The sequence below is a fragment of the Pan troglodytes genome, chromosome 1 (assembly GCF_028858775.2).
Source record: "Pan troglodytes isolate AG18354 chromosome 1, NHGRI_mPanTro3-v2.0_pri, whole genome shotgun sequence".
NCBI lineage: Eukaryota > Metazoa > Chordata > Mammalia > Primates > Hominidae > Pan > Pan troglodytes.
In genome coordinates this window covers 87,573,346-87,593,193 of record NC_072398.2, presented here as the reverse complement: position 1 = coordinate 87,593,193, position 19,848 = coordinate 87,573,346, and the positions used below count along the sequence as shown (strand labels likewise).

At 44.0% G+C, this 19,848-nt stretch overlaps 1 protein-coding gene and 1 non-coding gene across 5 annotated transcripts; one reads left to right on the top strand and one right to left on the bottom strand.

The window, feature by feature from the left end:
- Positions 1-8,106: 8,106 nt before the first annotated feature.
- TRNAN-GUU (transfer RNA asparagine (anticodon GUU)) lies at positions 8,107-8,180 on the top strand. Its single transcript has one exon. It is a non-coding gene; the product is annotated as a tRNA-Asn (tRNA).
- A 1,507-nt stretch (positions 8,181-9,687) lies between these two features.
- Positions 9,688-18,696, bottom strand: FCGR3A (Fc gamma receptor IIIa). Of its 4 annotated transcripts, XM_024349634.3 has the most exons (6): positions 18,294-18,695; positions 17,459-17,560; positions 16,773-16,793; positions 16,183-16,440; positions 12,558-12,815; positions 9,688-11,066 (listed from the first exon to the last, which is right to left on the bottom strand). In XM_024349634.3, exons 2-6 carry the CDS (start codon positions 17,496-17,498, stop codon positions 10,879-10,881), a joined length of 765 nt encoding a protein of 254 aa, XP_024205402.1. In that variant the 5' UTR covers positions 17,499-17,560; positions 18,294-18,695; the 3' UTR covers positions 9,688-10,878. The 4 variants fall into 4 exon arrangements, with proteins under 4 accessions (XP_024205402.1, XP_024205421.1, XP_024205429.1 ...); XM_024349653.3 differs by lacking the exon at positions 17,459-17,560 and having other exon boundaries at positions 18,294-18,696; XM_024349661.3 differs by lacking the exon at positions 17,459-17,560 and having other exon boundaries at positions 16,183-16,437; positions 18,294-18,696.
- Between the last annotated feature and the right edge of the window lie 1,152 nt (positions 18,697-19,848).

Here is a 19,848-nt window from a genome sequence, read left to right as displayed (position 1 = left end):
CTGTCACGGGGGAGACCGGGGTTTGATCTCCCGACGGGGAGATTACAGTTGCTTTTTATTTTTTCTCCTCGTCTCTTCCAGTCAAGTAAAAAACAATTTACAAGCGCTTAAAAACCAAATTAAAATAATTAACAAAAAGAAACACAAACTCTAGTCCCAGTTAGCTACAACCCCTTTTTAATAAATTCCAGTCTTCATTTTAAACCTAGTTAGCTCCTAACACCTATTTTTCTTATATGCCTGTGTTAATGTTTAGGCCTTGTATACTCAATGCTGTAACCCAAATTGTTTCCTCTCGCCTAAAGGCTATCAAGCTCCAAAGGGCAATGCAATAAAACCACGCATAAATACGCCTTTCTTCCAAAAACCCTTCAACCTGCACCCCCCCCCCCAAAACCTTAGCTGCTGTTCCCCACACAACACCCCTTTCCAGCAAAAAATTGCCAAAAAATTCAACACGCAATCTCCCTAACAGCAGTTACGAGTGGAGACCCTAAGGGGGAACTGAAAGGAGTTAATTAGCTTGGTAGATAGCAAGGGAAGTGTCTCTGGAGAGCCCCTGGCCCCACGGGTCAGTGCCTCATTCCCACATAACAAAAAAGCAGCCTGGGAAAAAGTCAAGCTTCGGGCAAACTAGCACCGGAGGTTGCGCCTGAAAACATGCCGGTGGCTGCACAAATAGGAGAGCCTCCGACTTTCTGAGATAAAAACTTGCACAAACCTCCAGCTCACTCAAATAAGGGAACAAGGCCTGAAATAGAAATGCCTTTGTTCTTTGTATAGTCAGCGGGCTCCCAGGAAAAAGTTCCTTCTCTTTTTGTAGGCATAGGCACAGTAGGCTCCAGTGGGTTCCAGTAAGCACTTTCCTTTCCTTTTTTTAAACTGCAAGTCCAGCCTCTATAAATCACAAGTTCAGCCCCTAATTGGTCCTGGGGCAAGGTCCCGAGCCAAGCTTTCACTTCAGTTCCTTAATAGGTCTAGGGCCAAGCAAAGCAGCCTCTACAAATCATCACTTAAGCCCCTAATTATTCCCGGCCGAGGTCCTAGGCTAAGGTCCCGGGCCAAGCTTTCTAATTAGTCCCAGGCCAAGGTCCCAGGCCAACCTAAATCACGCATTCTCCAAAACAGTCGGCAAACTAAGCACATTCCTTCCCGTTTCCAGTCCATAAAAACCCCCCAAGTGGCCTCATAGTAAGCAACCCATTTGGGCCCCCTCTCTGCTGGCAAAAAGCTCAGATGTACTGGACTGAGCATTTGATTTGGAACTGAGTTACATGGGAGAGAGGCAGGGATTCAATTTGGCTGGGAATCAAACTCTTTTGATAATTTCCTAATAAACTGATAGTCATTAGATGACTTGTACTCTCGATAAGTTGAAACTTTTTCCTAACATGCTGTTTATGATACTGAGTTCTTTGTCACCGGTTGAACTAACAGCAATTGTATTCACAAATTTTCTAGCCTTTAAAATACTGTCTGAGGGTTTTATGTATCTGTTATCTTTTATTATACAAAAGTCATTTATTGGAATGACATATATAATTAGATTGACCCTAACCATTCAGGCTGGATGAGGCAACACAGTGTGAAGATTAAGTGCATGGGCTCTGTTGTGCTTCCTGTGTTTGAATCTTGGCTCTCTTTGTCTCCATTCCCTCCTGTAAAAGAGGATAATGATGATAATTTTAATTCTTAAATGGGTTAATATATAAACATATATTACAAATGTATAAACATTGCCAGGATGGTCCATTGTTAATGCCTGTAGTGGGATGATGTTTGAGATTTTAAGTGTCATTCCATAAAATGGAGGTGAAATTCAACAGGGATGGGAAGAAAGGACATCTGCACCTCAGCCACCCTTTAGCTCCAAACCTCCCTTATGCTCTCATCTGCCCCACAGCCTCCATCCTGTAACAAGAGGACCAGCTGTGCCAGTGGAGGCCACAGCATCTAGCTTATGCCTCCAATGTAACCTGTTACTGCCCACCTGCTCTCCCTGATATTCTCTGACTCTTAGTACTAAGGTCCCACAGAGGCTGCAGTGCCCACAGGCAAGAAGAACCAAAGGGTAGCACTGACTGGTAGTGGCTAGCCACAGCTGTGTGGGGCCAGATTGACACTGCGCAATCGCTAAGTGGATCAGCGTTCAGGCTGCCCTGTCTTGGGAGACATACAGGGACAGGGACCTATAACCAACACCTGCCATAGGCTGGCTTCAGTTAGCCCTTCAGGTTGGGATTCACTGAGTGGTTTTTCTGGAAGTGGCCACCTAGAGTTCCCTGTGGCCAGCTGAGGTATGGGGGCTGGCTTTTTGGGATGTCTAGGGAAAGCCAAAAGCAAAACCCAGAAGATAATTCTTTTTGTGGAGGAGTTAACAGATATAGCACTGACCAATCAGAATAGCCACTGGCTATACATTTCCCCATTATAACAGGATTCACTGCATTCCACAAATTTTGTTTTTTTAAATTTCCAAATATATGAAGGCTTTTAAAAGTTATTTTTTGTCATTGATTTCTGAGTTAAATTCCTTATGTTCAGAAAATGTGCTTCATATAGTACTGATTCCATGACATATGTTGAAGCTTACTGGCCTTAGCCAGGTGCGGTGGCTCAAGCCTGTAATCCCAGCATTTTGGGAGGCCGAGATGGGTGGATCACTTGAGGTCGGGAGTTCAAGACCAGCCTGACCAACATGGTGAACCCGTCTCTACTAAAAATAAAAAATAAATAAATAAAAAATATTAGCCAGGTGTGGTGGCACATGCACCTGTAATCCCAGCTACTTAGGAGGCTGAGGCAGGAGAATCACTTGCACCCAGGAGGCGGAGGTTGCAGTGAGCTGAGATAGTGCCATCCTACTCCAGCCTGGGTGACAGAGCAAGTCTCCATCTCAGAAAAAAAATAAATAAATAAATAAAAGAAACTTATTAGCCTCATATAAAGTCAGTTTTTATAATATCCCGTGTGGGTTTGAGAAGAATGTAGAACTAATAATTATTGATTGCAGTTCTATATATATATCTGTTAAATTGAGCTTGTTAATTGCATTCATATGCTTAATAAAAGTAAATAAGAAAAAAAGACACACGCTTAATAATTTTTTTCTGTTTGATCTAGTAAGGGTTGAAGTATGCGGAATTCTTTCACTGTGGCGACGGATTTGTTCATTTTCCCTTGTAGGCCTAATTCTTGTTTTCATATTTTAATGCCATTTTATCAATTACATATTCATCAGTAGGTTAATCTTTTATTATATGATGACCATCTTCATCCCTAATGATGCATTGTTTCTTAAACTTTATTTTGTCTGATATTGCATAGCTATATGCCAACTTTCTTTTTGTTAGAATATTCCTGGCATTCCCTTTTCCATTTAATCTTTCTGTTTCTTTACGTTTTAATGTCATTCTTCTAAACAGAATAAAATTGATCTTAAAAATTCACTTTATCTTTTAACTGGAAGGTTTTGTTCAGTTGCATTATTATAATTACTGTTATAGGCGGGGTCATGGTGGCTCACACCTGTAATGCCAGCACTTTGGGAGGCTGAGGCGCGTGGATCACTTGAGGTCAGGAGTTCAAGACCAGCCTGGCCAACATGGTGAAACCGCATCTCTACTAAAAATTAGGTGGGTGTGGCTGCATGCACCTGTAGTCCCCAGGAGGCTGAGGTGGGAGAATCGCTTGAACCGGGAAGGTGGAGATTGCAGTGAGCCAAGATGCCACCACTGCACTCCAGCCTGGGTGACAGAGACTCTGTCCACCCACCCTCCAAAAAAAATAGCTGATATATTTGAATTTATTTCACCACCTCGTTTTGTACTTTTGACCTCAATTATTCTTTTATTCTTTAAAAATTCTTCCTTTTTACTCTCCTGCTTTTGCATTGCTGTCACATACATGTAAAATGTAGCATAGGAAATGTATCTGTATCCACAATCAACTGGAAACTAATAACTTTTTATTTCTGCTGTCAATCCAACAATGGAGGAAAAGCACAGAGTGGTAGTTCCAAACTTGAACTTCACAGATGAACAAAATTTCCCCACAATGTTGGTTACTGGCCAGGCGAGGCGGCTCAAGCCTATAATCCCAACTACTTGGGAAGCTAAGGCAGGAGGATTGCTTGAGCTTGAGAGTTGCAGGCTGCCGTGAGCTAAGATCGTGCAGCTACACTCCAACCTAGGTGATGGAGCAAGACCCTGTCTCTAATGACATCAGAAAAGTTGGTTACTAGTATAGGGTGGCCAACTTTTCATTTTGCCAAGCTACGAAATTCATAAAACAAATAGCCACAAAACTATTATCTATCCTAATTTTAATTTTAAAAAAGAAAGGACATTTAAAAACAACTTATTTTGGCAAATGAAAAGTTATTACTATTGGGTTTTCACCATTAAAGCTGATGAGCTTGGTCTTTCCTCCTTGCTTTTGATTGGGCCGAAAGAGAGACATTGGCTACTTTAACAACTTTAAGGTGGACTCCAAGAATATCACCAACAGCATGACCTTTCCTGCCAAATCCAGCAACCAGAACTGTTGCAGGAAGTCAGGGACCCTGAACGGAGGGACCAGCTGGAGCCGAGGCAGAAGAACATAAATTGTGATGATTTCATGGACATTTATCAGTTTCCAAAATTAATAGTTTTATAATTTCTTACACCTGTCTTTACTGCAATCTCTGAACATAAATTGTGAAGATTTCATGGACATTTATCGCTTCCCCAATCAATACTCTTACAATTTCTTATGCCTGTCTTTAATCTCTTAATCCTGTCATCTTCATAAGCTGAGGATGTCTGTCACCTCAGGACCCTGTGATGGTTGCGTTAACTGTACAAATTGTAAAACATGTGTGTTTGAACAATATGAAATCAGTGCACCCTGAAAAAGAACAGAATAACAGCAATTTTCAGGGAACAAGGAAAGAAAACCGTAAGGTCTGACTGCCTGTGGGGTCGGGCAGAATGTTGTCATATTTTTCTTCTTGCAGAGAGCCTGTAGATGGACACGTGAGTAGGAGAAATATTGCTGAATTCTTTTCCCCACAAGGAATATTAATAATTGATAGCCCTGGGGAAGGAATGCATTCCTGGGGGTAGGTCTATAGATGGCCGCTCTGGGAGTCTCAGTCTTATGTGGTTGAGATAAGGACTGAAATACACCCTGGTCTCCTGCAGTACCCTCAGGCTTACTAGAATTGGGAAATTCCAGCCTGGTAAATTCTAGTGAGACCAGTTTTCTGCTCTCGAACCCTGTTTCCTGTTAAGATGTTTATCAAGACAATGCGTGCACAGCCCCACATAGGCCCTCATCAGTAATTCTAATTTTGCCTTGCCTTGTGATCTTTTATTGCCCTTTGAAGCATGTGATCTTTGTGACTTACTCCCTGTTTGTACACCCCTTGCCCTTTTAGAATCCCTAATAAAAATTTGCTGGTTTTGTGGCTCAGGTGGGCATCATGGAACCTGCCAATATGTGATGTCACCCCCGGCGGCCCAGCAGTAAAATTGATCTCTTTGTACTCTTTCTCTTCATTTCTCAGACTGGCTGACACTTAGGGAAAATAGAAAAGAACCTACATTGAAATATTGGGGGCTGGTTCCCCTGATACACAACTTCATCATTTTTTTCAATAAAACTCAGGCAATCATCATCAGGTACAAAGGCTGTGATTTTCTTGCTGTTCTCTTATCTGCCTCACAGCCTCCATCCTGTAACAAGAGGATCAGCTGTGCCAGTGGAGACCACAGCATCTAGCTTATGCTGGATGATCAGCTTGGCCCTGGCACACTTCTCAGTGGCAGAGCTGGGCTATTTGGCTCCAATCCCTACTTTTTCCAGCCCAATTCCCTTTGGGTGAGAAGCACCTCCAAAAGGGCTGGTCTTCAGGACTGTGCCTGAATGGGCTTTTCTGTACCATTTACCATGCCACTTCTGATCCTGTCGGTGACTATGGAGCTTCCTGGCGGTAGACAGTCCATGACGCTTGCCAATATTGCGGGCTCCACAGGTCTGAGCAAAAGAACAGAAACAAAAATTTAAAGTATAAAAGAAATGACTGTACGCCTGGTATGGTGGCTCTTGCCTGTAATCCCAGCACTTTGGGAGGCTGAGGCAGGAGGATCACCTGAGGTCAGGAGTTTGAGACCAGCCTGGCCAACATAGCGAAAGCCCATCTCTACTAAAAATACAAAAAAATTAGCCGGGCGAGGTGGCAGGTGCCTGTAGTCCCAGCTACTCGGGAGGCTGAGGCAGGAGAATGGCGTGAATCCCAGGGGGCGGAGCCTGCAGTGAGCCGAGATCGCTCCAACCTGGGCGACAGCGAGACTCTGTCTCAAAAAAAAAAAAAAAAAAAAAAAATACAAAAATTAGCCGGGCATGGTGGCCCATGACTGTAATCTCAGCTACTCAGGAGGCTGAGTCAGGAGAATTGCTTGAATGTGGGAGGTGGAGGTTGCAGTGAGCCGAAATCTCGCCACTGCACTCCAGCCGGGGTAACAGAGCAAGACTCCATCTCAAAAAAAAAATTAATAAAAAAAAAAAATGACTCTAGTTTAAAGATCATTTGGCAAATTTATTTATTTACTTATTTATTATACATATGATACTGTGTACATATAAACATATATGCATATATAATTTCTGCATATGCATATCTATGTTTGCATGTCTTCTCATTTCACTGAACATCATTGAAAACTTCCACCTGCACCTAAACTGGAGCCCACTGATGACAGAGGATGGCAGGGCAGAAAGAAAGGAGATTCTGTGTGGAGGCTATGGAGAGACCGTGGGTCTTGGGCAATATAGAAAATGGCTTTTGTCCAAGTGTTCTTATTGTTCAATTCCCATCTATGAGTGAGAACATGCGGTGTTTGATTTTCTGTCCTTGAGATAGTTTGTTCAGACTGATGGTTTCCAGCTTCATCTATGTCCCTACAAAGGACATGAACTCATCCTTTTTTATGGCTGCATAGTATTCCATAGTGTATATGTGCCACATTTTCTTAATCCAGTCTATCATTGATGGACATTTGGGTTGGTTCCAAGTCTTTGCTATTGTGAATAGTTCTGCAATAAACATACGTGTGCATGGTGGGGAACATCACACAGTGGGACCTGTCGTGGGTGGGGGAAGGGGGGAGGGATAACATTAGGAGAAACATCTAATGTAAATGACAAGTTAATGGGTGCAGCACACCAACATGGCACATGTATACATATGAAACGAACCTGCAGCTTGTGCACATGTAGCCTAGAACTTAAAGTATATATATATATGAATAAAGTATATATATATATATGAATAAAGTATATATATATATATATGAATTAAAGAACAAAAAAAAAGCCTTTTTAGACCCAGCACTGACGAGGTTCCCTAGGTCGATGGTGGTGGAATCAGGGGTCTCTGTCCTCAGATATTTGGATCTGGATATGTCAGCATGAAAGTCCTTAAGTTGCAGGCATTTTTTAAAAATATTTTTTATTTCCGAGCTGAATACCATTAATTGGAATGTTACAGGCTTTTTAAGCTCCGTGTTCTGTCTGCATGTCTAATATGCCGGTAGAAACCTTTCAAAACAGCGTGGGTTGAAGACTAATTTTGCAACACAAAACTCACTTACTTAGATATCACATTTTGCTGGACGTGATTGGACCTGTAAGAAAATATTTTTAATGCTCACGATAACAAGCTTATTATGAGTCAGCACTAAACGTGTGCACATGCATACATAAATTGTCTACATCAGCAAAAAAAGCTTATCGTCGTACTTCTCTGACCAAAATCAACGGAACCCCCGAACCCACAGAGAGCATCCATTTTGGATTCCCCGAAAACCCTTCGTTCCTGCATCCTCTTCTGCTCTCCTTTTCTCAGCTTCTTCTGCTGGAAGCTGAGTCCTGCTCCAGATCTAGGCAAGTGCTAGCGCGGAAAAAAGACCTGCCTCGCTCAGGGCTATGAGCCGCGCCCTGAAGCACGGAAAGCTAATTGTGTCACTGGTTTCAAATCAACCTCAATTTTTTTGGAGACGTTAGAGTGCTGAACATTTTTTCTTCAGTGAAGTGACTTGGCAGCCCAAATCGCCAACGCCCGTCTCTGTGGCGCAATCGGTTAGCGCGTTCGGCTGTTAACCGAAAGGTTGGTGGTTCGATCCCACCCAGGGACGGAAGTCGCATTTTGTGAACCTTCGGTTTTTGAAACTTTGACTGAAAAAACCGCGTGCGATGCTATCCGCCAGGAGCGCTGGGGCCTTGGCTCTCAAAACCAGCCGCGGTGCTAACCGCCGGGAGCTCTGGCAGCTGACCTCAGCGTTGTGTGGTTCCCAATGTCCTCTTCTGCCTTAGTGCTGTACGGGTAATTTTGAGGTATTTGGTATTTCCGACTAGGGTTGTAGTTTTAACTCTTAGCTGCTTAACCACGGCAATTATGTTATGGAAACTGACACTTTAAGAAAATTTACTGACCAAAGGAAGTAAGTACTAATAATACCAAAACGAATTGTTTGTCTTTCCACCAAACCTGTACCTGCCTTGCCTTTCTATTTCCTAACTCAGAAAACAGGCACTATGTGTGGAACCTGGTCCTTAGTCACGCCATGTACTGCTGGCTGCCAATTCTTGGAGAGTCGGCCTCCTAAATACCTTGTTGATTAAGCACCTTCCTCTCCAGCCTCACCGCCAGTTACTTCCTCATTGCTCCCTTTGGGTTACTGCATCCTGCCTTGCTGCCCTATCTGGCTTCCGGTCTTCAACTCTCCTGTCCCGTCCATCCATCAAGTAGTTGCCAGAGAATCCTTCTAAAATACTATACGGTACAAACCTGGTCTGCTTAAACTCTCTCAATGTATTGCAGGGTCTGATACGATCTTCTTAGTTTGGAAGGTGATGCCCTTCATGATCTGGCCCTGAAACCCTTTCCTCTCCCTCACCGACACAGAACCAAACTGCTTTCTTGAACTCACACTCTGGCTTTTGAATCTTTGCCTATGAACCTTGGGCTTTTCTTCTCTTCTTTGCCTGGCAAACTCCTACTCATCCTTCATGACCACACCCCCCAAATCAAGCCTCCTTTCTGCAGCCCTTTCTTCATTCTCTTCGTATTTAACTGTTTTTCTCACTAGAAATAAAGCTTCTCCAGGAAATGACCCTGTGTTGTTCATCTGGTATCTTCAGCACCTGAACTGAAGCTTGCACATTGTAGGTAGTAAATAAATGTGAGGTGAATGTCCAAGGTTTCCAAATGCACTTGTGTCGTGTCTGAATCTTATGTAATATTTATGTATGTAATCTAGCTTGAATCCTCTTGGTATATAGCTCATAATTCATACAATCAGGCTGACCCTCTACCTCTGCCCAGGCCTCTACCTCCAGTGCAGCTGTGCCTTCTCCTATCTGCCCCAATGCTCTCAAACTATCTCTAATGCTTATTCACCCTCCTATCCCATACTTCCCATAAGAATCCCCCTTAGCCCAATTGTCTCAGCAAGATTTGGAAAGCAAGCTGGCTAATTCATATGAGTTGTGGTGAGATGGTTGCTGGGAGGAGGGGGTGTTTCTTACCAATTCAAACCAATCTCTGTTACAGTGGTGGACAAAGGGAAGAAGAAAGAATTTTATCATTCATATTTTATTACCATGGTTTTCCCATCTTCTATCTGAGAGTAGCATGCAAGATCTTGTAAAATGCTTTATTGGAACCAAGAAATGTTGCACTTAAAGCTTACAAAACAGAGACAGCTAAAGCTTTCTTTCATAAGCAACAATTGTCTTCTCCATCCCCACCTCATTGGAACTGACATGATGAAGGATTTGAAAGTTTCATAACTTAACTCAGGGAAGCTCAGTAGTACATTTAGTATTGGTTATACAACATTTGTTTAATAAATGCAATGAACAAAGCTACACAGGAATTAGATATTGAAGCAGAAAAGGTGGTTTTACAGTCCCTGCGTTAACCTCTAATTCTTACTACCCCGGCCAAGAAAGCATTTTCACCTCCTGTGCTTTCCTTCCTGTGTGCTTGTGGTTGGTTCTTTCTTCTCAGGCTTTCTCATTCTGATGCTGAGATAGTTCTGTTCACTTAGCTTAACTTGGGACAGTGACACAAGGTTTGTTCTGTACTTTCTTTTCCACCCCACCCCCCACCCCAATCCTCAGTCCCCTTCCTAGGACCATTTTCTACTCCTAGCATTAAGAGGGCTCATCGTTATATACTTGGAGATGGTCCAGTTCTGATAGACTCCCCTGGAAGACTCAATTCTACCTCACCCTCATGATTTCCTGTTAATTCCACTACGGCTAATGTTCTAGGAAGACAGCCTTATCTCTGGGCTCAGATGGGAACACCTCCCTTAGACTATCCTGGACTACCCTGCTATTTCTCAGCCATGCTTTCATTGGTCCCACTGAATTCCCTAGATCCCCAGCAGTTCCCACACTCCGTATGGCCCTGCCTCAACCATTAATTCTACTTATCCATTTATTTAGGAATAATTGTTTTTTTCCCCTCTAAACTGGGTAATTTATAACACGAGCAATTTTTGTATGTTTAAAGGATTACCATCCCTAGCCTGTATTGTTGCTTTGCTGTAAGGGAATGGTTGGGACAGAAAAAGTGTTTGTGTAGCTCTGAAACTTCAATTTCTAGGAATGCAGCTACTCACTGGGGCTTCCCTGCTTGAAGATCATGGGCTTTTCCCTTCCACTGGAGACCAAGGAAAAATCGAGAGTTGGGTAAGGGATCTGGCTCTGAGTTCTATGTTTCCTGCTGCTTGTAGAGAGGCCTGAGGATGATGGGGTTGCAAATCCAGAGAAATGTTCAGAGATGCTGCTGCTACTGCTCTTATTACCCCCATGGGATGGGGGTCATTTGTCTTGAGAGTCCTTTCTCCATTTAAATTTATGGTCCTTCCAGTCTCTTGTTGAGCTTCGAATGTTTCTCTTCACAGAGAAATATAGTCCTGTGTCCACTGCAAAAAGGAGTACCATCACCAAGCAGAAAGAGACTTGGTACCCAGGTGGAAAGAATGATGAGATGGTTGACACTGCCAAACCTATTAGGAGAAGTGGAGAGATGAAAAAAAATGACAGTCACTAAGGCAGATATTTGGAACAAACAGCGAGGTCACCAGTAGAGAGTCTTTGACAACTGCCAACAGACAAGTGGTAGGAATGGTGGGGAAAGTATTGCTTCCTCCCATTGGTTCCTGATCTTAGTGCTATCAGAGCAGAGGACAGCTCACCAAACACTTAGCAAAGGCTCCTGCTTGTTTGACAGAGATGTGACAGGGAGCGTTAGCAAGTTAGGTTGTAAGCTGGGTTTTGTGTGACAGTTAAGAAATTGTCAGACAACGCTATGGTCTAGAAACTGGGACAAATTTGTTGATTTTGCATTTCAATTTTTTAAACTCTTGATTTTGATATATTTCCAAACTTAAAAAAATGACCAGAATAGTATAAAGAAATCTCGTATATCCTTTACCCAGATCCACTCATTGTTTACATGTTACCCCATTTGCTTTATTTGCTCTCTTTCCCTAACCACTTGGGAGTATTTACTTTCAGTTTAAAGTGTCATGAAATTATTTTTGTACAAATTATGGCATTGTAGTGTCAAAATCTCAAAAGGTGTTTTGCTGCCTTTCTACATGCAAATTGTTTACAATTTATGTCTTGGGCTAGTTACAGATAGAAGTTCTGTGAAACTGGAAAGTCCAGGCACACCACTCTAGAGCTCGATTCTGGAGGCTGGTGCTACAGAACCTAGAGATGTTTTGTGGATGACTTAATGGGATCATAGGATATTAGTGCTTGTTCAAATCTTTTACTTACTGGTTAGATATACAGGCTTTGAAGTCTTTGATGTGACCTTAGGACAACTTATTTATTTATTTTTGCACCTCGGTTACTTCATCTGTAAAATGGAATATTACCTATCTCATGTTGTGAAGGTCTACTGTGATAGTCAAACCAGGTGCATGTAAAGAATTGTTTAGCACAGAGTCTAGCGCACTGAAAGTTGCCCAATAAATGTCAGCTTATTTTTGTTAAGGAAGAAGAAATTGGGATTCAGAGAGACTAAGTGGCTCACCTCTGGTCAGATGGTTAATTAGCTGCAGGGCCAGAACCCAGGTTCTGGGCTCTTTCTGTGAGGGGATGAGGGGCTCCTGCCAGTTTGGATCATGGCTAAAAGGCTTGGATAAGAAGGAGGCCAGCACGATAGGAAGGTATGACATCGTGGGTGTGATTAGGGTAAGGAAAGACAGAGGTATTTATTGGGGAGGAGATGTGGCTTCTGCTCCTGCCATCATGCTGCACAGTGAATGACACCTCTTAGCTACCCCAAAAGAATGGACTGAAACAGAGCTGCAAACCTACCCTGCAATCAGGGACTTTTGGGGACCTCCTGGTGATCACCAAGAGGGAACCACATATGAAGAAGTGCGTGTAAGAATCAGGAATCTCCTCCCAACTCAACTTCCCAGTGTGAGTGCAGGTTCCACACACAGGCGTCCCTGGGCATTCCAGGGTGGCACATGTCTCACCTTGAGTGATGGTGATGTTCACAGTCTCTGAAGACACATTTTTACTCCCAACAAGCCCCCTGCAGAAGTAGGAGCCGCTGTCTTTGAGTGTGGCTTTTGGAATGTAGAAGTCAGAATTATGATGAAAATACTTCCTGCCTTTGCCATTCTGTAAATATGTGACCTTATGCAGAGCAGTGTTCTTCCAGCTGTGACACCTCAGGTGAATAGGGTCTTCCTCCTTGAACACCCACCGAGGGGCCTGGAGCAACAGCCAGCCTGAAAGACACAGAGACACCCCAGGCCCGGGAGGCCTCAGCTCTCAGTGCAGAGCTTTGTGAAGGGGCCACGTACCACCCAGATCCTGAGACATAAGGGAAAGCCAGATTGGGAGTCAACCCTGCATAACTCCCTTTGGGGAAGAGCTGATGGGGCCCTGCAAGAGAACTGAAGTCATACCAAGATCTTTGTCTAATGGAGAAGAGGGACACACACACATGTGATCAACACACAGGGTTAGAGCAGAGGGACTAAGCAATGAGGTAAGTGAGAAGCAACGATGAGCATATCTGCAGGATCCTTAAGTGCTAGACTTAGATTTGCTGTGGCAGGTGACAAGGATTCACAGTAAGTTCTAGATCAGAGTAAAAATTGCATTTGAAAATGATGAATTGCCCTATTAGAGGAAAAGGTAGATTTCAGAAGGAATAGGCAATCAAAGGAATATTGAAAGACTCTTGTGGCAGTCAGGAATAAGGTGACGGTGGCCACGGAGTGGCTGCAGAAATTGTGAAGGAGAACTCAATGTAAACATCAGGGAGGGGAAGGGCGTGACTGGTATTGCTCAGCGTGGCAATTCGTGGTTTCTGAGGTGTCACAGGGCCTCAGTGAGACCAACTTTATTACTGAGCATGGCCTTCAAGAGAGGAAATTCTTATATCGCCAGAGCTTATTCTCACAATCATGTCACCAAGTAATCAGACTTCACAAAGAGAGAACATGAAGTCATGGTCGGGAAAGGGCCTGAATAATTAAAAAATAATGATATTATAGATAAGTATTATAATGGCATAAGAAAATATTCATGAGACAATTTTAAGTTAAAAAAGCATAATACTTCAAATATTTTAAAAAGTATTATGCACAGAAAAAAGAAGGATATGCACTTACATATTAACAGGTGTTTCTCTGAAGGAGTGAGACCGAAGGACATTTTAAATTTCTCCTGTTTACTTTTATATATTTTTGAAATTGACCCCAAACGACTTTTGTAATAAGAACAAAACAAAATTTACTATAATTTTATTTTTTAAATCTACATTCTCAGGTTGAATTACTATAATTTTAAAAATCTGCTACCTGATGCTAAACAAAATTGGTAGGACGTGTGTTGGTCATGATTCTCTACCACAAAGATTTGCCAAACAGAAAGTAATCTTCATTACCTATTAAGAGATATCATTTATCAAAAGAAGCCATGTGCCTATCTATCCACTTACTTTTTCAGCAGAGAGATGAATCATTATTAGCATAAAGTCATGGTTAGTATATAGTCTGGTGGCCTTTGGAGGAACATTCTTGTTCGAATCTGTCCTGTCATGGACTCAGTGAATGTCCATATGTATATTCCTTCAAGTGATATTTCATCAAGCACTCACTATGTATGACACACTGTGGACTGGAGATACCCAGATGATGGGACATATAGTTCTCAGCCTCAAAGAATCTACAGTCTAGACATAGAAACATAAATATTCAGAAATAATCACAATACAATATGACGAGTGCTACAACAGGCTAAGAATAAAGGACTGCGGGGCTGACTAGATTGGAATAAAGAAATTCTGCCTGAAAGAAGTAAAAAATGCAGGCTGGGTGCGGTGGCTCACATCTGTAATCCTAGTACTTTGGGAGGCCGAGGTGGGCAGATCATGAGGTCAGGAGATCAAGACCATCCTGGCTAACGCCGCGAAACCCCGTCTCTACTAAAAATACAAAATATTAGCCGGGCGTGGTGGCATGCACCTGTAGTCCCAGCTACTTGGGAGGCTGAGGCAGGAGAATTGCTTGAACCCGGGAGGTGGAGGTTGCAGTGAGCCAAGATTGCGCCACTGCACTCCAGCTTGGGTGACAGAGAGAGACTCTGTCTCAAAAACAAACAAACACAAACAAACAAACAAACAAAAAAAGAAGTAAAAAATGCTCCTCAGAGGAGGACATAGGTGAAATGGGTCCTAAAGGATTAAAGGATGCTCAGAAGTTTACCTGGTGAAGCTAATTCTCATGGTCACAGTTTAATATAGCCTTGATTGGCTAGACTTCTAAAGCCAGTTTCTAGAGCCAAGTTCAAGGCAAACTAGTAACTCCTAGACTTGATTTTTCTATTGCTTTCTCTTGGTAATTCCCCCATTTTATTTGGTTGTAGGTGGACATCTCTTACCTAGCTAGAAATGGACATACCTTCTTGTAGCTCTGGAGAGTGAAGACCATGTCAGTTGAGTGGTACTGTCAGAGGCCAAAGAGCCACAAAAATCATTTTCAGAGGCCCAATTCCATGGAGCCCTCTTGCAGATCCACCTCCTTATGCCGTTCTTCCCCCAAAGCTTGTTCCACCCATAAACATTGTATGAATGGAACAGCCGCGGAAGTAGAGTTAGGTTTGCAGGGCGACACTGCAGGGACCAGGCTATGTGGTAAGATTGTAGGGACACCAGGAAAGACCCCTGCCTTCAAAATATTTCTCCTACCTGTGTCTGACGTCTATATTCTGTTAATAGTACACAAGGACTTTCATGTCATGATTAATGTGCAGGCTGAACATGTATCTGCCTCTATTGGAAGAGCTATCACATTACCAAATTTATGCTTAATTATAGGTTTGAGTATAGCATTGATGAGGAGACAGAAAGATATGATGCTAGGCCACTAGGATTGCTTTGGGAGGTGGCTTAGGGCATTACATGTCTGAGAGCGAGAAGGAGATTGAGGTCCTAACACCAAATTCATTAATTTATTCAATAAATATTATTGGCCAGGTGTGGTGGCTCACGCCTGTAGTCCCAGCACTTTGGGAAGCCAAGGCAGGTGAATCACCTGAGGTCAGGAGTTTGAGACCAGACTGACCAACATGGTGAAACCCTGTCTCTACTAAAAATACAAAAATTAGCTGGGTGTGGTGGCAGGCGCCTGTAATCTCAGCTACTCGGGAGGCAGAGGCAGGAGAATCACTAGAACCCGGGAGGCAGAAGTTGCAGTGAGCTGAGATCGCCCCATTGCACTCCAGCCTGGGTGACAGAGTGATACTCTGTCTCAAAAAATAAAATTAAAAAAAATGAAAACAAATAAATAACTATTATTGAGCATCTATGCCATGGCCTAACCTTCACATGACACATTCACATTGTATGCATTCCATATGGGGATTCCTGGAATTGTGCAATGCAGCAGTCCTATATCTATTGTCTGACAGGCTTTGACATTTTGCCGAAGACCTACTTAGAGCTAGGACTACAACTCTGATACCATTCAGTGGGACCACACATCATCTCATCTTAGCTTTTATCTCTAAGAATATCATCTCTGGTATTTCAGGACGCTTTGTTTCACCCTTTATTGGTGATTTTCCTCTTCCCCTTCATCAGCTCACCGATATGGACTTCTAGCTGCACCGGGTCACTGAGGGTGGAGAGGCTTGTCTGGCACCTGTACTCTCCACTGTCGTAGACTGTGGCAGCGGCAATGAAGTAGCTCGAGGCCTGGCTTGAGATGAGGCTCTCATTGTGAAACCACTGTGTGGAATTGTCCTCAGGGGAGTAGGCTCCCTGGCACTTCAGAGTCACATTGTCCTTCTCGAGCACCCTGTACCATTGAGTCTCCAGGAACACCACAGCCTTTGGGAGATCTTCTGAGGAGCCGAGATAATGTGGGGTGAGGACAGGGAGAGGAGCAGGCTCTACACTGCCATTCCCAGGGAGCCTCAAAGCCAGAATGAGCTCATTGCAAACCCATGCTTGGTGGCTCAGTCTTAGAGCATCTTGGCCCCATTTTTGGCCTGTTCAGTATCTTAAGGAAAGCTGGCCAGAGAAGCATAGGGCCAAGTTCTGCTGTGTTGGAGGAACTATCCCTGCTAACCCCACATCAGCATTTTCCCATTCAATAAGCATTTCCCAATATCTTATGGCCTTTGTCCCCATATGTGCCCCACTGGGTCAATCCAAGACCATGAAGCTGACTCACCAGTCCGCATGCCAGCTGAAACTGCAAGAAAAAAGAGTAAATCAAACATTGAGTAGGGGCAGAGATCAGAGTGATTAGAACATAGAGTGAGTTTAAAACTCCCCTGCCCTCCTCTGCCCCAGGAGCCCAATTTTCCCAAGAATCAGGATGTTTCTGGTGGAAACCTTGCTACCTGCTCTCTGGTCTCCACTGTTCATGCCTCTTGCGCCACTGTCAACCCAAATCCCTATTTTCAACCTGCTCCCTTACCCCTTGCTCCCTGTGCAAACTCACAAATTAAGGGTACAGGTTGAATTTCCCTGAACCAAGCCACAGAAACAGCCTCAACCCATATCCCCACAAGAAAGGGTAGAAATTAAAAATCATAGAGGAGAACCCTGGAATGTCAAACTGAAAGAGACAGACCCTAGGGACCATCTAGTCGAAGCTCTTCGGTTCCACATAGTGATTCTGGGACCCAGAGGGGTGAAGTGACTGGCCTCACTCATGAGTATGCCCCAATTGGAACCAGCATTCTCCTCATTTCTAGCCCCATCTTGGCTTGTCCTAGGAGCTCAATCCACAGCTATAGATGTGGTGAGGGGTCCCATCCCTTCGTGGGAGTCTCATCCCTAGCCTAAAAAGGGGTCTCTGCTGAACCCAAGGCATCTCAAACTTCTCCCTCAACCAGGGAGACCCTGACTTACCTAGAAGTAGCAGAGCAGTTGGGAGGAGCAGCTGCCACATGATGCCACACTGGAGTGGACAAGTCACCAAAGATATCCGGAGCCCTCAAGGGACCAAGCCGACTAGACAGGAGGAAGTAAACAGCCTTTCCCCAGCCCCTCCACCCATCTCTGTCACCCACCAATTTCCTTTTCTTGAAACTTCATCTGACTTCTCAATCTGAAGTCTGGCAAGGGAGCCCCACCATAGAACAAGACCAGGAAGGAAAGAGCCTGGAGGCAAGGTGGGTGGGTCTGCCCCCTTTACTCCCCCAAAGGTCTGCGGCTGAGCATCTGAGGACACACACAGAATCTGCCAGAGTGTGCCCTCAGCCATCCCAGGATGCTTGCCCCCATCTCCTGGATTTGGATCCGCCCAGCACCAAGAATGGGACAGCAAGACCCTGGGGATGAGATTCAAGGTGGGAGGAGCATTCTTTGAGAGCTTCCTTCATTTCACCTCAGAACTTCTCACTCTCCTGCCTCGTCCAGACCCATCTATCTCCAGCCGAGGCCCTGCCTGCACACAGAAAGTGGTCCTTTCAAATCTTTAGACCACTAGCAGTGTCTCTGCCTCAATATTATTTCCACGCAGAATTTCTTTCAAAATTCAAAATTCAAAATCTATATGCTCCTGGGATATGTAATCCACAGGAGCTACTGACTTTTTAGTGTGATTTGATCATTAGATTTCCAGATTAGAAGAAACCCAGGTAGGGGAGAGAAATGGGCCCTGGAAGAACGAGTCACCAGTGAAAGGCTGAAAAGATCACAGAAAAGGTGGGGGTGGGGAGGGGCGAGGACAGGAACTCTTTACCTTCCTCGTGTTACCCAGGTCCTGCGGATTTAGCTCAGGCCCCTCCAGGCCACTGGATCTGGGCTGGTCTGTCAGCCTAGGAGCCAGGGCTCCAGGGCTCCTTACCAGAAAAGGTGGAGGGGGGTGGCCAGGAAGTGGGAGGGTTGTTAACCTCTTCTCTTCTCTCCAGATTCTTCCTCGTAACCCCACGTTGTTTACTCTCACAATGGTCCAGGTCCCAGGCAGAAAATCAGATGACTCTGCTTGATAGTGCCACTCCCGCAGTGGATTCGTGGACATCTGGGACAGGTCTCACCTGGCTTAGAAAAGCCCAGGAGGTGAGCAGCAGGCCCGTGTGGGCACCTGATACTTGTTAGGGGTGGAGTGGAGGCAGGGGCTGACACAGGTGCCCGCCAACCTTTGCTATAAATGAATGCTCTTTCTACTCCAGAATGACATAAAAACCACTACTCAGGTTTTGTTTTTTATTTATGTGTTTCATTTGGCTCCTGGGTGGAGTTAATTGATCCTCCCATTGCCATCCACGTACCCACCCCTCCCCCCACCACACACAGAGTCTTGCAGCAGCCCCTTCTCCACAGGCCCTTGGATTGGACAATGGAAATGAACCTAGGCAGCCATTCCAGTTCTCCTTCTCAAGTGACTCATCTACGCCTTGCAAAATCCAGACAAGTATCTGGAAACTTAAAGTTCCTTGCTGTAGCACTTCGGATGCTTATCTGGGAAACCTAAAGCAGAAACAAAGCCTTCAGGGCTAAGGATGGTCTCTGAGGCAAAAAGCGGATATCCCTCAATTCTTTCTTCTTTTCAGATATCCAGGTGGCTTTTTGCCACGTGACTTCTGATGCAAGGCCTTCACTTTGTTTTCCTTCTTTGAGGTCTTATTTTCTTATTTGACTCCTCTTTGGTCTGTGGCTCTCCAATGGAGGGAGGAATTCTTAGCTGCCAAAAGGGTGGGCTAGATAGGAAGAAGAGGAGAGAGCACAGGAGGAGAGAAAGGGACTGCAACAGGATGAGAAGCTTTCAGGGGGTTTTCATTAAGTGGTTGTTGAATGATTCTCAAGTTGAGTGTTGTTGGATTTGTAAGGGTTAATTTTACAGTAATGGATAAAATGCAAAATTTTGGCCTATGGTGGCTTATTGTAATCCCAGCACTTTGGAAGGCTAATGTGAGGTGGAAGAATTGCTTGAGGCCAGGAATTTGAGACCAGCCTACGCAACATAGAAAGACCCCATCTCTACTAATATAGTAATAATAATAATAGCCAGATGTGGTGGTGCATGCCTGTAGTCCCAGCTACCCAGGAGGCTGAGGCAGGAGGATTGCTTGAGCCCCGGAGTTAGAGGCTACAATGAGTTATGTTCATGGCACTGCACTCTAGCCTGGGCAACAGAGTGAGACCCTGACTCTTGGGGAAAAAAAAAGAGCAAAATTTTTACAAAAGGGTAGATGGTCTTGGGATATCATATATTGAAGTGTTTATCTTCATTTTTGCTTTTCTTTCTTCTCCTTCCCTTTTTCTTCCTTCCCCTCCTCTTCTCTCCTTTTCTCATT